Below are 26817 nucleotides of genomic sequence, written 5' to 3' on the forward strand. Positions count from 1 at the left end.
TGCAATACCCAACATCTCTTAACAATTGTTCATACTGTTCCCTGCTTGCAGGGGAAATCCCACTATAGAGTACTTAGAAGGTCTGAAATTCTCACCATCTATCATAAAGAATGGCTTCTGTAAAAAAAAAAAAGTTGCTTAGGAATATAATATAATATCCATTTGTGTGTTTGTGTATTGATTTTATGCTGCTTGTATTCAAGTGGCTCACAGCAAAATTACAGTAGTGTCAAACTTCTTTTCTCATAAAATGTTAATTTTGTCATCAAGAAAAATTCTGTATTTTCCATGAAACACCATTCCAGAATGCTCTCTATTCCCTGTTTATATCCGAGAGCTACCATTAAAAGAAAGAGAATTAAGTAAGGGAGAAAGAGGAAAAAACTCCATGACTCAGTTGTAAACAGATCCATTGTCATATATAAACATTAAAAAGTATTGATTTTTATCCAGCTATCACCAACCACTCAAAATATTATTGCAATCAAGGTTTTAATATAATGTATAAAAATATAATTATTTACATTTATAATAATGTTTGCATATAGAACAGTATAAAGTTAACATTCTATAGGACCAGAAAAGCTCAAGACAAAACACTTGTGATATAAAAGGCCAACTTACATATAACTATCCTAGACATAAATAAAAAGCTTATTTCAGAATAAGGCAAGCTCACATTTCAAACTCTGTAGTACAGTACAGGAGTAAAATCAATTTTTTCAATTTAACAAGAATATGCCTATGACTTTGATCCATGGCCTACAAATTGCCTGGCTGTGTATACACTTGTCTTAAACACAAGTAATCTGATGTAACACTTTTGTGAAATAGACCATGAAGGAACAACCAGGTACAATCTTTTTGTCTTTGATTTTTAAAAAGAAACTGTCTAAGGTGACAGAAGTAGTCTTACTATTGCGTAGCTGCCAAGAACATAAGATCAAATATATTATAAATTTGTGTTAGGGACTAGTCTAGAATACTATTTTCCTTTGGTATACAAATAACACTGTTTGAGGTTACTTCATATAACCTATCATTTGGTTCATGCTATTAATTTTAATAGTTATCCGCCTCCATGTCTTTTGTTAGTCAAAAAGTTTTAGAACTGTTCTTTAGAAAATGATGCAAAAATGCCTTTTTAAAGCTACCATTTTATCTGAAATTTGGAGAGCTCTCCTTCCTACTTCATGTTACACGTTACATTTTAAGTGCAGTTTTCTTTCCAACTGAAGAAATGGAGGATTTAAACACAGTGTAATTGTTTTTCATTGTTTCAGTTTGCTTTGGTCGATAGAAGACAATGTAATTTGGTAAGCACATCCAGCAAGAGCAGTCTTTAACTAAGCTGTAGTTCCACATAATCTGCTGGCTGTTGGGACATCTTTGGTGTCGGATTCTGGTCTTCCTGAAACCACAAACGGCCAAGTCTGTGAATTAAAATATGTTTCCACGTTAGAAAGGAAGATGACATTTTACAAGGACCAATTTGCTGCAACATAATTTCCACCCATATTTGGCAAAACAACTTTCCATACAAAACAGAAGTGGTTGCTTAGTCAAAAACGAGATGCAATACATTTGAATTTATTAAAGATGCCCTCATTACCCTTTTCTTCCTATATGATGTTAACAGCATTAAACAACATGCTAATCTAATATAATTCATTAGAGTTATCACTGTATATACTATAGCAACAACAAAGCAAAGACTCTCAGAAAATACGTTGCTCAAGCCCATTATGTAGCTAATATTCTTGTTCGTTTATATCAAATGATTCGAAAGCTTTTGCTGTAAAATTATTTTTATTCAAATATATACACTTCTGTTGCTGTAACATTTGCCAAAAACCTTTAATGTGGACACTTTTTTGTCCCTATTCTACACACAAACTACTTATATAAGCAAGTTTTGTGGAAATGGAAGTGAAACTGCTTCTATAGTTCCTTTATACAAAAGCAGTAAGAGAATTTAATTTGTAGCCTATGGGTGAGAGAAATGTGTATGCCATGGATTTGTTCAATCAGTCAAGAAAATAAAATGACCAAAACATGATTTTATTACAGTAATTATAATAGGAATACTTGTTTTTAATTATTAAACAAACAATAAGCACACCAGTGTGCCTGCCATCCTGTCTCACTGTTCCCAATTACATGTAATCATTCTATGTGTTTATGGCTATGTTTTGCCAATTTATATCCTTTTTTGTGCCAATTTTTTTTCATGTGTCGATGTCTATTCTGTTACTTGTTTTCTTGTACTTGTTGACAAATAAAATAAAATAAAATAAATAAATAAATAAATAAATAAATAATGATTGTATGGTTATCATTTTATTTATTTATTTAATGTTTAATTATCTATTTTAAATGTAGAAATCGTCCTCGACTTACGGCCTTAATTAAGCTTTACTGAGACAGTTAAGTCAGTTTTGTCCCATTTTACAACTTTTTTTTGCCCCAGTTGTTAAGTGAATCAATCTAGTTGTTAAGGTTGTTAAGCGAATCTGGCTTCCCCATTGACTTTGCTTGTCAGTAGATCACAAATGTACTGATATCACATGACCACGGTACATTGCAACCATCATAAATATGAATCAATTGTCCAAATTTTGATCACGTGACCATGGAGATGTTACAACGGTCATAAGCGTGAAAAACAGTCACTTTTTTCAGTGCTGTGGTAACTTCGAATGGTCACTAAATGAATGTGTGTAAGTCAAGGCCTATCTGTATATGCCTCATATTATATAAAATATGGGTAACCAATCAAATCTACAAGTAACAAAAAATACAGTGAAATTAAAAATTCTTGCATGCCACCAGGTGCCATAACTCTCCATACCTCAAGAACACAAATGCTGAGTTCATCTCCTATCCTGACCAGGGGTGGGTGGCTATCGGTTTGCCCCGGTTCAGACGAACCTGTAACGGCGGTGGCGGGAGGCTTTGCTCACCCACCCAGATGTTATCAAAAACGCTCTGCGCATGCGTAGAAGTGCTACATGCTGGCAAAGCGAGCGCACACACCCGCACGCTCCCAATAGAGAACCGGTAGTGCCGGGATTTGAATCCCACTACTGATCCTGACCCAACATATGGGGGAAAAGCTCAGTTTTAACAGCTGTCAAGGAAACAAGGAGGGTAGGGGGTTCCTCCATATCTTGGGAGTGGGGTATCTACTCCGTAGGGTAACCACTGCAATGGGAAATTCTATTTCTTAGGTCTTACCAGATGCATTTAACATCATTTAGTTCAGGGGGCCACTCTATTAAGTTAAAACATTCCTTAAGTATCAGGGCACTTTCTTATTCTATAATTTTGTTGTATAAATTCGTTTAATTTGCATAGAGCAATTTCAAGAAGCTTATCCAATTCAAAATTTTCTAGAATGCCTGCCCTTCACTTTCTATACAAACAACTAAATTTTTAATTATAATACAAACTAATATGGTGAAATGGGCTGCAGGTGAGAAACCAGGTTTAAGATTAAGTAGGAATTTTCCAAATAAGATTGTTTCAGCAGAACTTAATTTATGTGGACTAAACCACTTCAAGGAGAGCCAGGAAATGAATACTGTATAAACGTTGGCTCTCCTACAGTTGTAATCTTTATTATTGTGAAAAATTTACAGAATGAATATACATAGTCAAGCCACCATTTAAATTAGACATTTTGACAATGCCTCTTCTACAATACTGCTTATATTATTTTAAGAGGGCATTCTAGTATTAAATGTATCTTCAAGACCGCCTTCTACCGCATAGCTCCAGCGACTAGTAAGATCTCACAGAATTGGTCTCCTCAGGTCCCGTCAGCTAAACAATGTTGGCTGGCGGGCCCGTGGGGGAGGGTCTTCTCTGTGGCTGCCCCAGCTCTCTGGAACCAGTTACCTCCTGAGGTCCCGACCATCCCCACCCTATTGGCCTTCCGAAAAGCGGTGAAGACCTGGCTCTTCTGGCAGGCCTGGGGCCGTTGATCTCACTGTTGCGATCTGGAGATGTCTGGCCATGAATGGTGTGAATGGGTTTTAATTGTTTTTAATGGTTTAACTTTTAATGTTTTATATATGGTCTTTAAATGCATTGTAAGCCGCCTTGAGTCTTCGGAGAAAGGTGGCATACAAGTTGAACAAATAAATAAATAAAATAAAATATTCTCCTTTCTCCAAGTAAAGATTTTTTTTGGCTTTATTACGTTGAACAAATACTGTAGTTACAAAATCTTTATTAGAAATATTTTGTAATATCTTCTGCTATATGTCATAATCAACATCTGCATAGTTTAAAAATTGCTTCAATCATTAAATACAAACATGTACAGTGTACAGTATACAGTGTACACATACAGTGGCCAAAATTGTGGAAACCTTTTGAGAAAAGTGTCTTTTCTAGAACTAGCTAATAACACCATTTTTTTGGGAGTAGTACCATAAAATTATATATCATTAGAAAGATAATTTAATCAAGAATGTAATGCAATAACTTTTATGAAGGATTTGCTATTAGAATAGCAGTTACAGTATAAAGAAGAAAAGTGAAACATGTAGAAAAAATGAGATATACAAAAATTATCACCATAGAAAAAACAAGATATACAAAAATTATCACGTCAGTTAATACTTAGTTGGGTAACCTTTAGCATGAATTATGGCCTTACAACTTCTTCCCATGGAGTGAATCAATTCTTTTAGTTCTGCAGCTATTATAATGTGAAACCAAGATTGAATGATTGCTTCTATTAACTGGGTTTTATTGCTGGATCACTTCTGCTAACAAGTTTCTTTAGTTGGTTCCATAGATTTTCAATTGGGTTAAGGTCTGGGCTATTCCCAGGCCATTCCAGCAGTGGAAAATGATTATCTTGAAACTCTAAAAAAAGTGGTTGTTAGCCATCAAACCTCAAAATTACACTTTTCCCAAAAGGATTCAATCAATTTTGGCCACTACTGTACATGTAAATCTTGCTGTTACGTGGATAGATATATTTCTGGAATCAAATTGACATGATGATGTTAACTATTTCTCTTTGGAATATGTTAAATGCAGTCTGTATAATTGGAGATGTTTACAGAAGGCCACCTGTAACAATATAAATATTGTTGACTCAAATCCCATACAGTTCAGACACGGAAAATCTGGTAATTTTCAGAAACAGATCACTGCCATGTAAATAAGAATTCAATTTCAATATTCTTAGACTTGAGCTATCAATGATTATGATAGCTTTATATTCTTTTAGCCTAGAGAATAATCTGTTGTGTGCATTTGGCATTTGAAATTTTTAATAGATACTGGAGTGCAAATGGAAAATAGAAAATAACAGAAGTGACAAAAATATGAAGAAAGGTTATGGTAAAATGTATCATCATAGTTTAGCCACAATTAGGTACAGTCCAAATTGCTTCTTATCTCAAAATATGATGAGAGTGGAATAAGATATAACATTCATAAAAATCACCAAATATTTGATGTAATTTCTGTCTGAGTAATAATTAAAAAGAACTGGACTTTGTAGTTTAGAAACCAATAAAAATCATTTTTTTTTATTTCGAAGAACAGAAAAATAAACTTGATGAATGTTGATCATCTAACAGGGCAGTTAGGTAGGTCTTTTTAGATGCAAACTGAGCTGAGAGCCATAGATCCTTGCATTTGAGTCTACTGAAATTGCAGGGTTGATTTAGTTTCTCCCAGCCAACTGCTCTGCTAACAAATAGATCAACTTTTTGTTAATTCAAAAAAGCACATCCTACACTTGATGTGGAAGAAAAAGAAAGAAAACCCTGCTAACAAAAGCTGCAGCCACTTAAAAGATGAGTGAGAATTTTTCAAGCATAGAGGGATCTAAAGGAATTCTTAATAACACATTTTAAAAAGATCTTTGAAAGTTTCCCTCCAGATAACGTCAAATTAAGAGCTCTCCAGATATGCTTGACTACCCTTCCGATCATTCGCAGTTCCAAGAGTGGCAGGCTTTTAAAAAATGTCCTTATCTTTGTATACACTGTTGAAGTGCCTTGTGATATCTGCAATTGCTCATCACCCTGAGCAATTCTCATGTGTCAAACACGAGAATCTGTTAACAATACTTGTAGACAATCCAAAAATGCGAAAGAGAAAACCAATGGTGTGTCTAACCACAAACCAGAGCTTTATTGAGAACTTAAGAGAGCCAGTGAATGAACCATTCACTGATTAATCTTGCAAATTCTTGAATGTCTCTTTTAAGTCAGATATTAGTTTACTAAACATTGCTTGTATTTGGGCCAAAGCAGGACGAATGTTTCTAAGGAGGGGAGAGCCACATACATACTCTACAGAATATGAGATAAGTACTCTACAGAGTATGCATACTGTATAGAAAATACTCATATTGTATACTGCGGGGGTCTCCAACCTTGGCAACTTTAAGTCTGGAGGACTTCAACTCCCAGATTTCCCCAGCCAGCTTTGCTTTGTTGGCTGGGGAATTTTGCTTTGCTGGCTGGGGAATTCTGGGATTTGAAGTCCTCCAGACTTAAAGTTGCCAAGGTTGGAGACCCCTGGTATACTGTACTTACTTACTTACTTACTTACTTATTTATTGGTTCAATTTATATGCCGCTCTTCTCCGGAGACTCAGGACGGCTTACAATGCGTTAAGCAATAGCCTTCATACTTTTGTATATACCTACTTAGTAGGGCTTCCCCCCCACAAGCAGCGTTCTTTTTATACAAAGTCAGCTTATTGCCCCCACAATCCAGGTCCTCATTTTACCTACCTCGAAAGGATGGAAGGCTGAGACAACCTTGAACCTGGTGAGATTTGAACTTGCAGTAATTGCAGGCAGCTGATGCTATTTAACAGCACTTTAGTCTGCTGCGCCACCAAGGCTCTTTTCTACATACATACTGTATCCTCCCAAATTTTAGATTCCTTATTGACTAAGGAAAGCATTACTCTTACAGAGACACTCCTGTTACCCTGCCGTATTCTCCTGTCTCCTATATCTCTTACCTAGAGTAATATTAACTTGAACTTTTTTTTTTAAAAAAAAAACGTACTTATATAGAAACAGATGCTCTAAGACTGGCCAACCTAACGTATGTTGCAGGAGAACTGCAGAGACCCGCTGCCCGTGTCCGGAAAGCACACCCCGTCGTGCCTTTCAAGTGGGACTGAAGTCAAGCTCTGACCAGAAGAGCCTTGGTTAGTACAGAGGTTTAAGGCACCCTGTTATTAAGCTGGTTATTAAGACCAGCTGCCTGCAATTACTGCAGGGTTCGAATCTCGCCAAGGCTCAAGGTCGACTCAGCCTTCCATCCTTTCTAAGGTAGGTAAATTGAGGACCCAGTTGTGGGGGCAATAAGCTGACTTTGTATAAATATACAAAAGGATGAAGGCTATTGCTGAGCACATTGTAAGCCGCCCTGAGTCTTCGGAGAAGGGCGGCATATAAATCAAATTAAAAAAAAAAAAAAGCCCGCCTTCTGAAAGGGTCCCGACGAGTCCACTTACCAGGTTGACGGGGTGCACGTAGCCCTTGTCGTAGCAGTCTTCTTGCAGCAACTGCCGCAGGTGGGCGATGTAGCTGGAGGCCAGGCGCAACGTATCCAGCTTGGAGAGCTTGGTGTCCGGAGGCACCCAAGGCAGGCTGGTTTTCAGGCGCGAGAAGGCTTTGCTCAGGACGCGCATGCGGGCTCGCTCGCGCGCGTTGGCCGCGTTGCGCTGCGATTGCTTGCACTCCGGCGTCGAACCGGAGGCGCTGCGACTCGCCGCCGGCGGTTGCTTTTTAACCCTGCCGCCTTCTCCGGCTCCGGAGCCTCCCTTCGTGCGTTTCTTTTTGCTCGCCACCGCCTCCTCGTCTTCCTCGTCCTCCGCGTCTTCTTCGTCTTCGTCCTCGTCCTCGTCCTCTTCTTCCTCTTCAGCAGCGGAGGAATTATCCAGCGAAGGGCAAGTTTCACCTCGGGGACGCCGCTTAGAGCGGGGCGGCGCCGGCGCCGCCCGGTACTCCAGCTGCAGCTCCCTCAGATCCATCCGAGGCTCCGGCACTCTACTTGGGGAGCCTGTAGGCATGGCCCAACCCTGGGACGCCAGAGACGGGCGCCAGCCAGAAGGCGCCCCCTCCTAAGAGGAGCTCCACGACGGCTTGTGGGGGTTCTTTGGCCAGGGGGTATATATATGTGCCAGGGAGAGTGGGGCAAACCATCTGCGCGGGGCAAGAGGGGGGGCGCGCAAAAATGAGCAGCCCGCGTAGGGGCGCGGCGAGGGCAAACTAGGCTCTGCGCGCGTCAGCGTCCCTTCGCCTGCCTTTGGATCTTTCCCAGCCCCTCGGGGATCCGAGGGGGGGGAGGAGCGTGCTGAGAAGGAGAAGGACGTTGGAAAGCGCCCTAACGCCTCTCATTGAAAAAGCCCCCGCCTTAGCCGCGGTGAGCTGCTGTCCCTGTGCCGTCGGGTGTGCGCTTAGTGCATCCTTGGGTGCTGAAAAGTTGCTCGAGATTTTTAGCACTATTCGGACGAGAAAAGCCACTACTTGTATCCGGTGCTCTCTGATTATTTTGGGTTTTCAAGAGCCGCCTTTCCAATGTCGGGCTTGGTTAAGAATGATGGGAATTGAAACCCGACAAGTTCAATTATCCGTAACACACAAATCTGACTTTAAAAACTTCAGAGGCTCAGCCAGTAAGACAGTGGACGGCTGAGGTTGAGGCGGGAGCGTCTTGTCTTACTGGCTGAGCCTCTGAAATGTAGATGGGGGTCCAATCTTCTTGGCGATCGGGCCAAAGCGAAGAGGGAGATGCAAGAGTGATCAAAGCAGGGGTGAAATCCAGCAGGTTCTGACAGGTTCTGGAGAATCGGTAGCGGAAATTTTTAGGAGTTCGGAGAACCGGCAAATACCACCTCTGGCTGGCCCCAGAGTGGGGTGGGAATGGAGATTTTGCAATATCTTTCCCCCAGGAGTGGGGAGGGAATGGGGATTTTGCAACATCCTTCCCCCAGGAGTGGGGAGGGAATGGGGATTTTGCAGTATCCTTCCCCTGTCACGCCCACCAAACCATACCACGCTCACCAAGCCACGCCCACAGAACCGGTAGTAAAAAAAAAATAGGATTTCACCACTGGATCAAACCGAAGTAGAAACGATTCCATTATTAGCCAATTCAATTACATTGGAGGAAACGACGCTGGAGGGCGCCGCTCCCGAGATGACTGGAAGTAGACGGATTTCCATCCCCAAGTTAGAGCCTTGTGGTGTTAGAAGCTGGTCGAAAGACCCGTCTGGTCCTTTCTTTCTGTTTCCTGCGACGTCCGATCAGGCGCTCAGGACGGGACGCCCCTTTCTTTCCTTTGGGCGGATTCGATCTCCTTCCTAAAAGCTTTGGAAATCAAGGGAAATCATGTGTTTGAATTGAGTTAGTGTCGGAGGTTCCAAAGTGATTCTAGAAGTTTAGCCACGTCTAGAATCGATTGGGCTTATATTGAGAATTGGAGGCGGTGGGCTGGTGGAAAATCCCTCACGCTCTTTGGGACAGCATAAAGTCTGTTAAAACCGGAATGAATTGTTTGAAAGCCTTCCTACTGTGGACAGGACCAACTTGGGAGAAACAATGTTAAATTTCATTGATATCATGAATTAATCTGAAATTAGATTCTTTAAAATCGATGTCCGATTTTTTTTAAAGCAAACTGAACCTAACCTGTAGCTAAAGTACATGGAGGCTAGTTTTTAAAGTCAGATTTGCATGTTATGGATATTGGCAGGCTGAAAATAATAATAAAAGGAAACAAATGGTGTGCAAGGCAAGAAATAAATAAAATAATCAAGAAGTTGGTGAGATTTGAACTGGTGAAAAAGCAATCAAAACCCTTGAAATGAAATTTAGCTCAATCATTTTTATTGACACTTTGCAGATTTCCAAGAGTGTGAGAACTGGTCTTAAATATATTAAATTTTATCAAAATAAGGTGAGCTTCTTGTGAAAGTCTTTAAAATCAAGGGAATAGGCACATGAAATAGTGCCTAAAATAAGGAATTTAGTGACATAATTCCAGCTGCAGGTAGGGCAGCCAACTACAAGAACCAATTATCCATGGTGCTGAAAAAAGTTTTCAGAATCCCCTGAAGGAAGACAGGGAACTCTCAAGAGAGAAAGTTATTGAAGTGTTGACTCTGGCAAAACTGCCCTCCCCCAAAAAATTCTTAATGGGTTTGTCTGAATCGAATAGATTGCAGGCGATCTCACAATGTTTAATGTGTGGGTTGTTCCTGGCTATTTTCAGATGGACCTGGATTCAAATCCAGAGTTTTCAGCAAAGATTTATTTCCATGTAGCCCTTGACTGAAATGTCATGGAGTCTCATATCTGGAATCAATTGCAATGGATGATTCTCAAGTCTCACAAGAACAGATAAAACACAAAAATACAAAAAGCTAAACTTGATCCCCCATACTTACTTGCCTAATCTGAAATTCCACTTTATTCGCATGTTTCTTTTTCTTTTGCAAAAAAACAAAATCGGGTTGCTGATTTCACTCTTCCTACTTGCATAGAACGGATCGAGGCTAGGCTTAGATCTAAGTTTACATTAATTGTTTTTATTTTTTTGAAACTCGAGAAACAAGTTTTTGAGCAATTCAAAATTTTGGTGGAAACTAATATAATATTTGGGAATAAGAGACCGTCCTGTCGACATTCACAGTTCATCTCCAGATAGTGTGCCCTATCTGGATCCCTCCCGGATTATAAGGGATCCGTCTGCTAGCAATTCTCTTTTATGCAAGTTCCCCTGGAAGCAAAGGGAATTGAATTCAGCGGATTTATCACAGCCCTGTGGAAATCCAGCAGCACATCTTTCTAATTTAGGAAACAAAATTTTAGACTCCTAGAACGCAGTCCTGAGCTGTGGAACCAATGGGAACAGTTCTACTGAAAACGGATCCCCTTTTTTTAATGTCTAAAGTGCTCCGTGTCCTCTCATCAAAGCCCTGGGCGCTCTATGACTTCGATCCTAGGCAGCTTGGCTCATGGGCATCCATATGGAGCTCCATTCCTTATCAATGTGGGATGGGACCATCTTCACGCGCCTTTCCTTGGAGTAGAGCGAATGTGCTGCCGAAGAAAGACGGGCACTCACAATGGCTGGCTCCGAGGGTCGCACGTAGGCATGCTTAACTGAAATGTGGCTAATGCCCGAGTGACCCAATTTTCTGGACTGAGGGAACAAGACTGCTATTTGGTTCATGGATGTACTGACTTCATTATGCCACGGGTTATTTATTGAATACATTTGGATTCGTACAATAAACCCAAGCTAGAACCGTGGCAGGGAAGCCACCAGGGGTGTTTCCCAGGAAGACTCCCCCCCCCCCAGGATGGGTTAGCGCTGAGCAGATGTATATTGAAGGGGGTCGGGGGCTGAGGGTGCCCTTAGACTGATGGGCATAGCAGATGGATCGTGGTGGGCCTCTGCAAGTCTTTCCTTCCATCCGCTCATCTTCCCACCAGCTTGGCGTTGGCACCACCAGCGTTCTCGCCAGCTTTGATTCCTGGCGCCTCTTCCCGCGAGCTGGCTGGAGGGCTGGGGGGGGGGGAGAGAGAGGTGCTCGGGCGATCCGTGGGTACCGCTGGCAGACGCAGCCAAGCAGCTGCTCAGGAAAAGCCGCGGCCCCGCGTCATCTCCAGTCCACCCTCGACCCAGCGTATCTAAGGAGCTTCCTCCTCACGACCTCTCCCTCCCCCCACCGGGGGGCTCCTTTTGGCTTGGGGGCGTCGGTGAAGCAGAGGGAGGGAGAGCAGCGAGCGCCATAGCAACTTTTGCGGAAGGAAAGAGAAGAGGTTGCAAGCGAATCAAGAGGGGAGTGTTCCGGAGGTAGAGGTAAATCTGCAAAGAGAAAGGGAAGGAGAGGGGAGAGGAGAGGAGAGGAGAGGAGACAAACGCACTGTCTTTGACTTGTTGGTACAGATGTAGTTAGTGCTTCTTCACAAAATGCATGGGAAGGAAAGAGCAGGATGGTTTAAAATCCTGTTCTTGAATACTCATACTTATGCATTTGTACTTATTCGTTTACCTACACATTTACATATACCCTCACTGCCCCTTTCTGTTACCTCCTGTGAGGGATCTGATGCACTGGGTGAGAGTATGAGAATATTTTAGGACTTGTAATGCCCTAAAAAGGCAGGGAATAGACAAACAAAGTAAGTATGTAAAGTCCAACTAGTCTTCTTAAAATAACTTTGTGGGCTGGCAGAGAAAATCTAAAGGAAGGTTTGCTTTCTGCATGGAGGGAGGGAGGGAGGGAGGGAAAGAGAGAGAGAGAGAGAAAGAAAGAAAGAAAGAAAGAAAGAAAGAAAGAGAAAGAAAGAAAGAAAGAAAGAAAGAAAAAGAAAGAAAAAGAAAGAAAGAAAGAAAGAAAGAAAGAAAGAAAGAAAGAAAGGGAAAAAAAAGAGAAAATAGGGTTGCATATGACCCCTCCTATCCTTAGAAATGATAGGAAATGCGGCTGGTCACTGACAAGAGTGGTCCTTTCCAAATGGTGATGGGCATAAGCCTTTCTAAATTCAAACACCAGCTTCCACATTTGATAATAGTTCCAATGAAGATACCCAATCCAGCCACCTGAGATGTCAGGTAGAAATCTTTCCTCCTGTGCCATTGCTTCTCCCTAAATTATAGCCTGCAAAAAGGGGAAGGGAGTGGCAAGAGTCCCAAGGAAGAATGCCAGCCAGCCAAGATCCCGTTTCATGGCATTTTGCTCCATTCTCTTTTCCATAATTGTTTTCTCATTTCAGCCATTTTATTTTCTTATTCTTCTATCAATTTTTTTATCTGCTTCCATAAAAATGAGGTATTGGAGGATACCTCATTTGATATATTTTGAAGTATATCAAAATAGCCAGTCTATTTTGATATACTTCAGTAACTTGGGTTAATGGAATGAACTTTGGATCAAATAACCAAGGATGAGACTGATGATAGATATTTCCCCTCATAAAGCAAAGATTGGCTTGGGGACTCTCCCAGGACTTTAATCATGATTCAGTTAATGTGTCTCTCTACCTAAATTTTCCCATTCATATGGGTAAAATGGAATTCATTACCCCCTTTTTTTAGTATTTGGTGTGTGAAGAAAGAATTCTACCCTGAAGTCCTTAAGCACAACACTGCCTCCTTTTCAAACTGCTGTCCTCCATATGCTTTGAGTATAACCTGTCTCACTTATCCCAAACTGATCATTGGCCATTCTGGCTGTGGAGGATTAGAGTTGAGGTTCATCACTTCCCCAGTTCGGAAGTGCAGCCTAAATTGTTGCAATTTGTACACATTGAGGCTTCTAGTCTGAATACAGCCAAAAAAAAAAAAAAAACTGTAGAAAACTTATCTTGGGGGCACATGACAAACAAGCTTAGGCTTGTTGGACCAAGTGCCAGACACTTAATCCTGAATAGGTTTTATGTCACTTTGGCAGAAGAACATGTGAATTCCCAAGGCCAGAAGGCTTAGTAATTTTTGTACTTCTTTACCTAACCTTCCTGGAAATTCCTGGAATTCTCTAGTCAATGTAATAATCAAGTACAGTTGACAATGAGAAAAATATTCTGATTCCACCAACGTTTCTAAATGTTTTTAGGTTAGCTATAACTCAGTGTAGGTCCTCTCAGTAGGGGCAAGATTTTAGTTGTTAAAATCACAGCTGCGACAATGTAAAGACAACTCGGGAAATTCCTTAAATCTCCCAAGAAATAAGGGGAGAGGGGAGGGGGAGAGAGAACACTTGAAGGTCATATATAGGCATTGACTGTAGTGTATTAATCCATCCTTTATTCACACAGTCCCTAAACATGCTAGTAGTTTGACTTTGACATAAGAAGGTTGTGAATTGGGCTAATGACTCTAGCCTTAGCTGTAGTAATATAATGCACACAATTTTGTTCTTCAGGATTTTTTCTTAAAATCAGATACTGTAATTGCAAACGTTAAAATATGGAAGGAGCAGGAGAAGGGAAACTGGCACCAATCATTCAGCTACAGCTATACAGTACCAGGTTACTGTTTTATTTGGAGAGTGAAAAGAATTTGCCATTCAACCCCTACCAAATGCAGTGGCAGAGGTCATTACGCTTTGTTCCAAGGCCTCTTGGGAAAAATAGCTTGAAGAATGGCAAGGGTTTCACAATGGCTGTATTTTCATAATACACTCAACAGTGTGTATGAATTCGCCTCATATGTTTAATTTATGGTTCAGTATATTAGTGAACTCAGAAAGTAAAGCATTTAAAATTAACCAGCTTCATCCTTGGCATCCTTCAATCTCAAGAGACGATGGTATCGTGCTCTGGAAAGAGGTCCTAAAACAGCATCTAGTGTGACTAAAAAGGCCAATTGGAGAGTGGCAATCCCTTCCACACTGAGGGCAGATACATTCTGTCCTCTGCCCAACTCCCAGATTTCACTGGTTCCGGGACTGCCTCTTTGCCTCAGCCTGCCGAACAAGTGTCTCTTCGAATTGGAGAAGGCCATATTGCGTCTTTAGCCTCCAAGCTGAACGATCGGTGGTCAAGGTTTCCCAGTTGTTAATGTCCATTCCCAGGGCCTTTAGGTCCCTCTTGCAGATATCCTTATATCGCAGCTGTGGTCTCCCTCTGAGGCGCTTTCCCTGCACTAATTCTCCATACAGGAGATCTTTCGAAATCCGACCATCAGCCATTCTCACGACATGCCCCAGCCAGCGTAGACGTCACTGTTTCAATAGTGTATACATGCTAGAAATTCTAACACATTCCAAGACTGCACTATTTGGAACTTTGTCCTGCCAGGTGATACATACTCAATAATAACCACCTTGTGCATACCCAATAAGCTGAAGTATTATTTCACAGCTGGGCAACTACAGAGCCCACTAATTACAATGCCCAACATTACTAGCTGAGCTCCCTGAAACTGTGTGAAGTTGTTAAGTTGTTCATAGGTCAATCCAGACATCTGATGAAATGAGCTGTAGCTCACAAAAATGTGTTTTTGTGCCTTTTAATAAAATATATTAGTCTAAAAGTTGCTATCAGACTCCTCATGTTTGGCTACTATAGATGAACATAGCTGTCCGCCTAAGATATATTAATTGCTGAGAGTTTTCTTTTTACCCTAATTACAAATGGCCAGTTTTCCTCAGGTATCACTAATGTTCAGCACTCTTTCCCTGTGGAATAAGCAAGAAAACTCTTAAAATACTTCTTGGCGCCAGAAGAAAGCTCTTGTGTAATGGATATCTTGTGTGGTGAGAAAATGGATTCTGGCTTCATTGTCAGTCAGGGTTGAGAAGAAAGAGGGTGAAGAAAGCCATTTATAAAGCCACTGTGAGAGTCCCTGAACTTTACAAACTGATGCTCTCATTAAGGCCCTTCCTAGTGATGGTTGGATGGCTAAAGTTTGGTTTGATAGATTTCCTTCCTTTTTTAAAAAACAAGTTGTATAAGATGATAACTAACACTTAACAATTAGGTTTTTCTTCCTGAAGTTTGAGTGAGAGAGGGAAACTAGAGAGGGAGGATCTTAATCCCTTTCTCAACATTGACTGTGTTTGCATATGGCTTATAAAGTACAGGGCCATAATAAACCATATTATGCCTTAGCAAATTGTGTGAAGCCAAAATACAGTTTATTTGTTTTAGACAAGTTCACCATGTGAAAATGAGCCTTGTGATTGGTTAATCATGATTTATAGCTTAGTGTGCAAACACAGCTCTTTCTTTGCTTTCACTGGTACAGGTGGGGCTTGTCCAAGGCCCCATAATCCAGGGACAATGGACAAGAATGACTCAGGGCCAGGGATGTTTATGATTATAGATAATAATTTTACTGTTATTATTTTATTTATTTATTCATTTATTTTATTAAATTTGTATACCGTCCTTCTCCTGCTGGACTTAGGGTGGCGCACAGCCAAAAATAAAAAACATTCCAATACAAAGTTTAAAATTTTTAAAAGAATTACACAACTTTGGCCCAAAATTTAAAACATCCCAACTAAAACCCATAGACAATCAAAAATCTAACATCTCAAAATGGGGGGGGGGTTATACCAGCCCTGCTTGGTGGAAAAGAAAAGTTTTTAGGGCACGGCAAAAAGCCCAGAGATCTGGCATCATGCGTATCTCCGGGGGCAAATCGTTCCAGAGGGCAGATGGTGCCACAGAGAAGGCCCTCCCCCTGGGGGTCGCCAGCCGACACTGCCTGGCTGACGGCACCCTGAGGAGTGCCTCTCTGTGGGAGCGTACTGGCCGGTGGGAGGCTATTGGCAGCAGAAGGCGGTCCCGCAAATACCCAGGTCCTATGCCATTTTAAATCTCCCTACAATTTTCCTCTAGCAAATGTGCTTAATATTAGGGCAACTGATGTACATGTGTTGACAAATTGCACTTTGCATTCCTATATAAACAATTGTCAGGCATTAATTAGAAAGTGGCACAATTGAGGACTTGGTTGATAGGTTAATAGAAGTCTGGGCCTTCTGAAGTTTTGGGGTTGACTTCAAAGGTGCTACTCCTGTGGAGGACAAAGCAATAATTCAGACTGGAATTGACTAAGGCATAGGTGACGATGAATAAAAGCCTCCTGATCCAGGAAAGACCCCAACTGTCCACATAGTACAGAAGTCCTCTTATACAGAAGTCCTCCTTACTTGCCCTTTAAGTGAAAACTGTAAACCCAGCAGTCCTACCCAATTACAAACAGGGGAAGCACCAACTGTAGAATATATCTGAAATCAGAGGCTTTCATTTTCCCAAGATTATGTCTAAATCTATTTATCTTTATCCAGAACCTCATAGACTCCAAGTGGTGGAACAGAACTTTAACTGCATCTCCTACTTAGCACAAAACTGAGATACAGTTGGATATCTAATGATACATCACTCAGAGGAAGCCGATGATGTTTCTAAGCAATTTCATGTAAGTGCTAAATAAGAGATGTATAACAACTCTCAGTAAAGAAACCTAGATCTCAGGGTCTCACCCCCTTACTACCACTAACTGTAACTATTCATTTAGGAAAAAGAAAAATCACTGTAAAACAGTGTACGCCTCCACTGTATTGTTCACCAATAATCCAGATGTACAACAGAACCAATGGTATCAAAAACTGCTGACCAATTAAACAGAATCAGCAGGTTTGTATACCCCTTACACAGGTTCCACCATAAGTGGTCACTCAAAGTAATCAGTGTAAATTCTGTTGAAATATCCACACTTGAAACCAGGCTGAAAAGGATCCAAGTAACCCATTGCTTTCAGTGTTGTCTGTAACCATAGGGGTATCTTTTTGATAACCTTCAAGGGTGGAAGACTGGAGACCAGCTGGTATTGCCAGATGACATGCAATCCCAATCCTAAAGACTTAGGTGTCATCTCAGAACCCCTGCAAAGCTCGCCACTGAATTTTAATATGGTAGAACAGGAAATAATGAAATATATGTGGAACACACAATTTCATAATGTTATTGTCATCTCTTGATTTTGCCTACATCTTTGTTCTAGTTGTCTCACTTTTGGCAAGTCATGGACAGCATGCATTCAAAAATTATATGTGGTTTTTGGTCCCCAAGTGTTGGGCAGCCTTGCAGCACAGCACTTCCATATAATCTCGGAATGGGACATCTTGCCACAGCCAATTTGTGTGGAACAACTCACCACAGGGCAATTCAACAATTCAATTTCATTATTTAAAATAGTGAAATTAATTAAAACATTATTTTAATTTTTGTCATTCACATTTCATTTTGTCCTTCCTTTGGCATCTTTTTTTTAATGATTCTATTCCACCATTTCTTCAATATTAGTGTAACTCTTGTTCTGCAGCAAGCTGGCCATGGTGAGTTGTCCCATGGCAAGTTGGCTGCACGGAGTTGGCTGCAATGAGTTGTCCTAGACCAGGGGTGTTAAACTGGCAGCCTATGGGTTTGATGTGTCACACGCAGGCCACGTACATCCCAGGTCCGCGAAGGGGAAAAAGTCATGTCACGTGACAGCAACGTGATGCGAGTTTGACACTCGTGTCCTGCATCCACTGGAAACCCCAAGATAGGAAGAGGCTAAACTTGATGCAAAATGACTCAATAATAATATTTTTATGAGAGAGGACAGGATTTTGAGGGGTTTTTCAGTAACTGTAATCACAGGGAACAGGGGAAACATACAGTATAAAGGGTTCAGGAATTCAGGAATTCTAAGACCTTAGGTTGCCTGGGTGGTTCTAACTAAAGTTATTTTGGATTGTGGCACAAAACTGTTTTTTCTCTTGTGGGATTTGATCTGATTCTTACAGAAATATAGGACAGCTACTAAGATTTCAGCTCTGCATAATAAAATGGCTTAACTTTTCAAGATTAAAAATATCTTTTAATATTTGCAAAATAATGTTGAACTTAATAATTTCATAATGCTGGGATATTCCTCTAACATTTTCATCGCATGGCCTGATGTAGCTGACAGGGATTAAATATGGTGCATAATTGATTTGAGTGCAGCAGTTCTGATACTGAGAACATGCACCTGCCAACCAGATGTGTGCCTTGGTAACAAGGCTCAAAAGATCCATTTTCCCTCTCAGATTTCCTGCTTAACTTTTCAATCCTAAATGTTTCAAGTTAAGCATAAAAGGTGCTTAAGCATAAAATTTCATCACCGAATCTGTATATTGTTTTGCCTGGGATCTGGAAGCTAATGGGCTTTCCCTGATCATCAAGTTGGGGGATCTAGCAATTTTTCCCACTCAAGAGAGTACATCTGTTGCAGAAAGTCATCCTTCAGACTGTAGTATTTTATAGGCAGAGAGAATGACCCTCCCTGGGGGTTACGGGTATCTGCCTGCTTTGGATGAATCCCAAATCTCAAAGAGAAAATTATGTACTGGTGTGAGACTCAGTTCATTTTCAAATTAAGGGTATTCAACCAGAAATAAACAGAATATGAAGTTCAATTGATGGTTTATGTTTAAGAGTCCAATTGTCAGATGTAAATGCCTTATTCTCCAATGTGTAAATAATGTATATATGGAACATCAGAGGTTAACTTATTCTTTGGACTTTAATGTATTCATAACTTACCACTCCCATTCCTAGCTCCACCCCTTGTATATATAAGGAGCCACCCTCACCATTCTCGTCGCTTCTACCTTGAATATTCAGTGAATATAGAATGCCTATCATAATTAAAAAGAAATATATTTAAAGCTTTAACTTCTATTATCTTTATTGAGTCTGATCCTGAAAATATTGCAACAAGCTGGTAGCAGAGGATGGTTAATTGACTCAATAAGTAATTAAAAATGTCCAAGAAAGATAGGCCCAACACCAGGGCCTACAGCAAAGAAATAGAAACTGATCAAGAGATGGTCAACGAATCCACCAATGCGATTTCGAGAAAATCCGAAGAATACACCACTGAAGAAGAAGAACTAATGAGTGAAAATAATGACCAGAAAGAAATCGAAATAGAAAATAACGAACTCAGGTCAGAGATATTAAAGATACTAAAAAGCCAAAAGAATGATGAAAGTCTCATCGTGGACCTCCAGGAGATGCTGAAGAACAGCGGAGCAGCGAGAGAGAAAAACGTCATTAAAGAAAAACCCAAAGATCAAAAAACCATAAGTGAGATGACTACTGAGAAAATAGTTGTTAAAAAGAAAAGATGTGATCCCGCGCGAAATTTTGAATGGCAGCCATCTTGGTTTCAACGAACTTCAAAAGAGAATGAAGCAGAGCCAATCAAAACGCTCAGTTCAAAATTTCTGGCGCGAAAAACACTATCAGACGAAGAAAGTGAGAAAGAAGTCTCAAACTCTTCAGATGATCCAAAATCAGAAAGTGAAGACGATTTAACAAAATCTCAAGTAAAATCAGCAATGAAAACGCTTTTTGCTGCTTTTGGGCCAAGACTGAAAATTACCAAGACATCTACGAAGAAGCAAGAAATCAAACCGGCGACTCAAGACCTGCACGCTCCCATCCTGACTTCGAAAGCGACGACGCCCGAGCCCAGAGAGCCATGCCGATTTCGCCCTACACCACAGACAAAATCGAATACCAACGCACACAAAAAGAAGAAAAGAACCGTCACCACCACCAGAACCCCAAAAACCGAGCCAGAGACCGACTCATCTGAGGAGGAGCGGATCGAGAGAGCTGAAAGGGAGAGAACCTTCCACGACGCCACCAAAGAAGAAATGAGCAACGCGCATGTGCGAAACTACGTAGACGACCCAGAAGGACTTGAACTGGCCAGAGAACCGCGCAGACTCATTGCAAGCATCCCAATGCCGTTCTGTAATTTCCTGCACTTGAGAGATCACGGACTGCCCCAGGTTGTAAGTAATGGACAGAATAATGTAGGTAACTTACCCAGTGACTTCCCAAAACTTAGAATTGATGGCATTAATTTACAAGAGTGGTACCAACAGCTTCAGGTTATTTTCATGAAAGAAAATTTACTATTCTTTATAACTAGCCCTCCAAGAAGACCTTGGACTTTAAAAATAGATTGTTTACATCATAGAGCATTTTTCATAATAATATCTAGCGTGTCTCCTGCAATGTATCATAGCATCAAACCAAACCTAACTGTATCAGAAATAATTCAATGCATGTTTAATCTATTTCACAGCGATAGCGTAGCTACAACCACAAGAATGTCTAAGGATTTCTTTTCCTCTAGAGTAAAACCAGGGGTTTCTATAAGTGAGCATTTGATAAATCTAAACAAAATAAGAGCTGAGCTACAATTGAGGGGGGAAGTGATTTCAGATCAAACAATGAAAAGTGTTATTATCAATTCACTTGATCCATCATGGGATAGCTTTATGTCACACTTAGATACCATTAATTTGGGATATTTATCCATAGAAAGTCTATCTAACAAATTGATAGCAGAAGACAATTCAAGAAAAAATCGATCCAGTAACCAAACAGACCACAAACCTTTTAGGAAAGTAGTCTTTCAAGATAAACATAATGAGGCCTTTAGATGCTACAATTGTGGATCCAGGGAACATAGTAGAAGAGACTGCCCCAAAGTCTCAAGAGAGAGACATAGACCAGAATATAGGAGCAAATATAATTACAGACAATCTTCCACAGATAGACACAAATATAGAAGCCCACCAAATTACAAAGAAGGTAGAGGGGGTAGAGAAAATTCAAAAGAGAGGAAATCTGGGTCACTGAATGGGCTAAATAAACAAGACAGCACCAGAACACAGCAGGATGAGAATAACAATTGGCTTATTGATTCTGGTGCAACAAATCACACCACCAACAACAAAAGTATATTATCTTCATTTATAGAAGATAAGTTTGTGATAAAGGTAGCTAATCAAGAAAAGGTTCAAGTACTAGGCAAAGGAAATGTGACCTTGCCTGGTCTAGGGAAAATAGAGGGGGTATTATTAATCCCAGAAATACCTCACAACATACTAAGTGCCATAAAATTAAGCAGAGAATCTGATATCAATATAGTTTTCTCAAAGGGGAAAGCAACTATAGAAAAGAACAAAACAAATGTAGGTACTGTAATGATAAAAGGAGGTCTACCCTATCTGATAACTATAGAAAGATGTTTACATAACATTGATTCAAATATGGAAGATTGTATTGAAGCAGATGATGAAAATGTCAGTAACAGTGACAATGATGAGTGTAGAATAACTCATGATCACAAAAATACACACAAAGAAAAGAAACCAAAAATAGGTAAACCAATTCATGATGAGTGTGCTCACATCTTACACAGGAAGTTAGGACATGCAAGCTTTCCTGTAGTACAAAAAATGACTGAACACGCAGAAGGTGTCAAAATAAAAAATTGTGAAAATTATTTGGAATGCTCAGTATGTAAGTCCACCAAACTAAAAACCAGTCCCAGACCAAAAAAATCTAACAGATCAACTAACAGTATTTTTGATTTGGTACACATGGACTTAGTTGGTCCATTAAGTCCCTCAATTACCTATAGAAAACGTTACTTCCTAACAATAGTGGATGACTACAGCCGATATGGTTTTGTTTACACATTAAAGCACAAGGATGAAACATTTCAGAAATTTAAGGAATTCTACAAACGTATAGAAACACAACATAATATCAGAATAAAGCAAATTATGACAGATAGGGGATGTGAGTTCATGTCTAAAGAATTCTCCCAATGGTTAAAGGATAGAGGAATGTTACATTTCACGTCCAATCCTTTTTCTGCATTTCAAAATGGAGTTGCAGAGAGGAAAAATTCCACACTACAAACCATGATTAGGTGCACATTAGAGGATGCTGGTTTAGGCAAACAATTTTGGTCAGAGGCATTACATTATTCGAATTACACTCAAAATAGAACCTGGTCCAGTATTGTGAATAAGACACCATATGAGGTGATGTACAATAGAAAACCCAAATTATCACACATGCACATATTTGGAGTCACTGCAGACGTACACATACCTAAACAATTGAGGAGAAAGGGAGAAAACGTATCCAGGAGATTAAGATTCATGGGATACGAAACTGGAACCAAAGGGTACAGATTTATTGATAGTAATAACAAATTTATAGTATCCAGAACAGCTGTGTTCCATGAACAGGCCAATTGGTCAAAATTGCACCTTAATGAAATATTTCCTAATAAATGTAAAGATACGATATCTTGCGAGGAAGGAACAACAGAAAATCAAAATATTAACAAAAGTAAGAACAAAACCAAAACTTGGACTAATAGTCAGCATAAAATAAAGACAGACACATTAACAAAAAAGGAAGCTAGATATTTGCATGATAACCATAGCAAGCCTGAAAGAACTATTAGAAACAATAGAAACCAAATACCAAATAAATACAAAGATTACATAATGCATATGAATGGAGAACAAATAACACCTAATACATATGAAGAAGTATTGAAACTTCCACATGAAGAAAGAGAAAAATGGGAACTAGCTATGGAAAAAGAGATGGAAAGTTTACAAGGATTAAATGTATTCACACCTGCGATCGCACCTAAGGATAAAACAATTATAGGTACCAGGTGGATTTATAAAATTAAGAACTTAGAAGGAGGCAATACCTTATACAAGGCTAGACTAGTTGCACAAGGCTATGCACAAAAATATCCAGAAGACTATACTGATACATATTCACCCACAGTGAGAACAGAGAGTGTCAAAACAGCCCTTGTAGTAGCATCTGCACTCAATCTGGACGTATTCCAATATGACATACAGACCGCATACTTACATGCAAAATTAGATAAGGAAATATATGTAAGAGCACCACACAGTCAATACACTAATAAGAACGAAATTTGGTTATTAAATAAGAGTCTGTACGGATTAAAGCAATCCGGCAAAAGATGGTACGATTGCTTGGTAAAAGTACTTAAGACCATGGATTTCAACGCCACCACTGCTGATAACTGTTTCTTTGTAAAAAAGAGTAATGATCATATTGAATTTGTATTAATTTACGTGGACGATATTTTATACATTGGAAAGCATAAAGAGAGCAGGGAAATCTTTGTAAATAAGTTAAATGAACACTTCTCACTGAAATCTCTGGGTAAAGTGAATAAATACCTTGGTGTGCAAATTAACAAAACTAAAAGGGGATTCAAACTTACACAGAAAGATAAAATCATCGAACTCCTAAACAAATGTAACTTAAATAATGCTAAAACCTGTGACACCCCTATGCAAACTGATTTCCTTAGAAACACTGATGAATCTTCCCCTGAGTTTAAAGACAACACATTTTACAGATCAGTTATAGGTTCACTCCTTTATATATCTAATTGGACTAGGCCAGATATTGCATTACCTCTCAATCTATTGTCAAGATATGTTAGTAAACCAACCTTGTATCATTGGGAAGCTGTCAAAAGAATTCTAAGATATCTGAAGGGTACATTAGATTTTTGTTTAATGTTGGAACCCAATAATGACAGAGAACCAAAAATTACTTGTTATGCTGATGCAGATTGGGCTGGTGATACATCATGCAGAAAGAGTACTTCTGGTTATGTTTTTCTATTGAATGATTGTCCAGTTTACTGGTATACTGGTAAACAAGAACTAGTAGCCACTTCTACTACAGAAGCGGAATATGTTTGTTTGTCCAAGGCTGCAAATAACCTTGTATGGTTCAATGATCTGATCACTGATGTTTGGAAGAAACCCACCTTACCATTTATTATGCATGAAGACAATAAAGCGGCCATTGAAATATCCAGATCCGATGCAATTGGACAAAGGTCCAGGCATATTGATATAAAGTTTAAGCATGTGAGACAACTGTCTCAAGACGGATTCATTAAAGCAATACATTGCGATACTTCTGAACAATTAGCTGACATATTAACAAAACCCTTACCTTCTAAACAACACAAATATTTAACTTCTAAATTATATGTATTATATTGTCCTGAATCAGAATGTAATTGGTGTTGTGTAACGAACCGGCATTTAGAGGGGGATTTGTCAGATGTAAATGCCTTATTCTCCAATGTGTAAATAATGTATATATGGAACATCAGAGGTTAACTTATTCTTTGGACTTTAATGTATTCATAACTTACCACTCCCATTCCTAGCTCCACCCCTTGTATATATAAGGAGCCACCCTCACCATTCTCGTCGCTTCTACCTTGAATATTCAGTGAATATAGAATGCCTATCATAATTAAAAAGAAATATATTTAAAGCTTTAACTTCTATTATCTTTATTGAGTCTGATCCTGAAAATATTGCAACACCAATGTTATGCCTAAACAGTATACAACTGCTGTAGTGAAGCTTTCAATAAGTGCAATATATGAGGTTAGGTGGGGAAGTGAGGAGGTGGGTTTACTTTTATGATTGATGCCTCTTCTTAGGTTCCAAGCAGGGAATGCTTTACTAGGCCTTCCACTTAGAGTGCTTTTTGGGAGGTTTATATTTGAAACAGTTTATTATGAAGAGATTTTTATTTTTTTGTTACTGCTCTTTGCATTCTGAAAAAAGTTTATGCAGATTCTGCTATGACCTTTCCTTATTCCAAATGAAATAAACTGTTAAATACAAATAAGTGGTAAGTCATCTCTGCTTTGTTGCAGCCCTACTATCAATTGATTCTATGCCATTGTTACTTATTGGTTTGTGACCTTATATTACAGACGCTATCAGATCTGCAAAACTCAGAATATCCTTAAATGGTAGCAAAAAGGGTCATTGCAACTATCTAGATCTTGATTTTTGCAGAGAACTCCAATAAATTGGGGAGGTGGGGCAATTTGCTTATAACCTGTGTTTGCTTCTTGAAAGAAAATTATATTGGGTTTCACAGCTGCAGAGAACATAGAACCATAGCTTCTGAAGGATCATTTGTGTCACTTTTCCTGCTTAAAGAGGTTGGACTTTGTTTGATCTCAACTAAAACCTGCTGCAATGGCAGGTGGGAATGACCTTGGAAGACAGGGAAAATAGCCAAAGCCAGGGAAATGATTAGATAAGAGACAACCTAGCCAGCAGCAGGAATGTGGGCATGGCAAACACCCTCCCCCTTAGTTTCTAATGTTGTAAAAGCAACAGTAAACTTCATGATCCAATTTTTATTCTACTTTATTATTTTAACATATGTAAAAAGGTAACAGTAAAGGTTCTCCTCGCACATATGTGCTAGTCATTCCCAACTCTAGGGGGCTGTGCTCATCTCTGTTTCAAAGCCAAAGAGCCAGCGCTGACTAAAGATGTCTCCATGTCATGTGGCCGGCATGACTAAATGCCAAAGACGCATGGAACGCTGTTACCTTCCCACCAAAGGTGATCCCTATTTTTCTATTTGTATTTTTTATGTGCTTTCAAATTGCTAGGTTGGCAGAAGCTGGGACAAGTAATGGGAGCTCACCCATTATGCGGCACTAGGGATTCGAACTGCTGAACTGCTGACCTTTCGATCGACAAGCTCAGCGTCTTAGCCACTGAGCCACCATGTCCCTTAACATATGTATTTATTATTAAATCTTTGTTCACAAATTCAGTGGTTGGAGAAGGAAAATTAAACTTGATTTATGACCCAAGTGAAAAGTGCTGTGAAATATGTATTGAAAATGGCATGTTGTCAGTTGCACCCACATGCCATTAAAAAGATAACTAAGGATGCCACCCAGCTGAATTTCAGAGCATGAGCAGTTGCCCGTTTGGATTGTAGAGAGCTTTTTCATGTCTTGCCCTATTTTTCAATTTTTTAATTCCAACTTGGCATTTTAAATTCACTTTCTCCATTTAGCATTTCCAGACAACCCAGAAAGATAGTGAAATTGCAAATGTATGTATAGATAAGGCAAGCTTATCATAGGGAGGTGTATTAATTTATTTGTTGTGTTTTATTAGAACTATAATAATGTATAATTAAATTTATATTTCAAAGTTACAGAAAATTATATAGCTCAGTCCAAATTAAGAATGAGTTTATTAGTAATCAATATGATATCCAATTAATTATAAAAAGATTTTTTTTTAAAATAAAACTTTTTAAGTTCAAAAGTTTGAATTCTCAGAGAGCTTGGGAATTAGAGAATAGCATCATTGAAAGATCTGGGTGTGAATTTATAGCCTGTTTTTGGGGAGGAAAAGGATTGATAAAGTTTGAAGGGATTTTTAATGCAAAATCTATCTACTTTTTTTGGTCTTTATTTATCCATATATGAGAGCTACCCAATTAAATTTGGAAAAATCCATGTTACCAGCTGATAGCAGCAGTCAAAACATGAATTTCCATTACTCTGTTGGATGTTCCTCGGTTAGTCATTTATCC

At 39.4% G+C, this 26817-nt stretch overlaps 1 protein-coding gene across 1 annotated transcript; it reads right to left on the reverse strand.

The window, feature by feature from the left end:
* Positions 1–475: 475 nt before the first annotated feature.
* On the reverse strand, positions 476–8266 carry MSC (musculin). The gene is made up of 2 exons (XM_034429965.2): positions 7508–8266; positions 476–1433 (listed from the first exon to the last, which is right to left on the reverse strand). The coding sequence occupies exons 1-2, from the start codon at positions 8063–8065 to the stop codon at positions 1347–1349; spliced, it is 645 nt and encodes a 214-aa protein (XP_034285856.2). The 5' UTR covers positions 8066–8266; the 3' UTR covers positions 476–1346.
* Positions 8267–26817: the final 18551 nt, after the last annotated feature.

Source organism: Pantherophis guttatus, chromosome 3, assembly GCF_059756535.1.
Source record: "Pantherophis guttatus breed Tessera chromosome 3, ASM5975653v1, whole genome shotgun sequence".
NCBI classification, from domain to species: Eukaryota; Metazoa; Chordata; class Lepidosauria; order Squamata; family Colubridae; genus Pantherophis; species Pantherophis guttatus.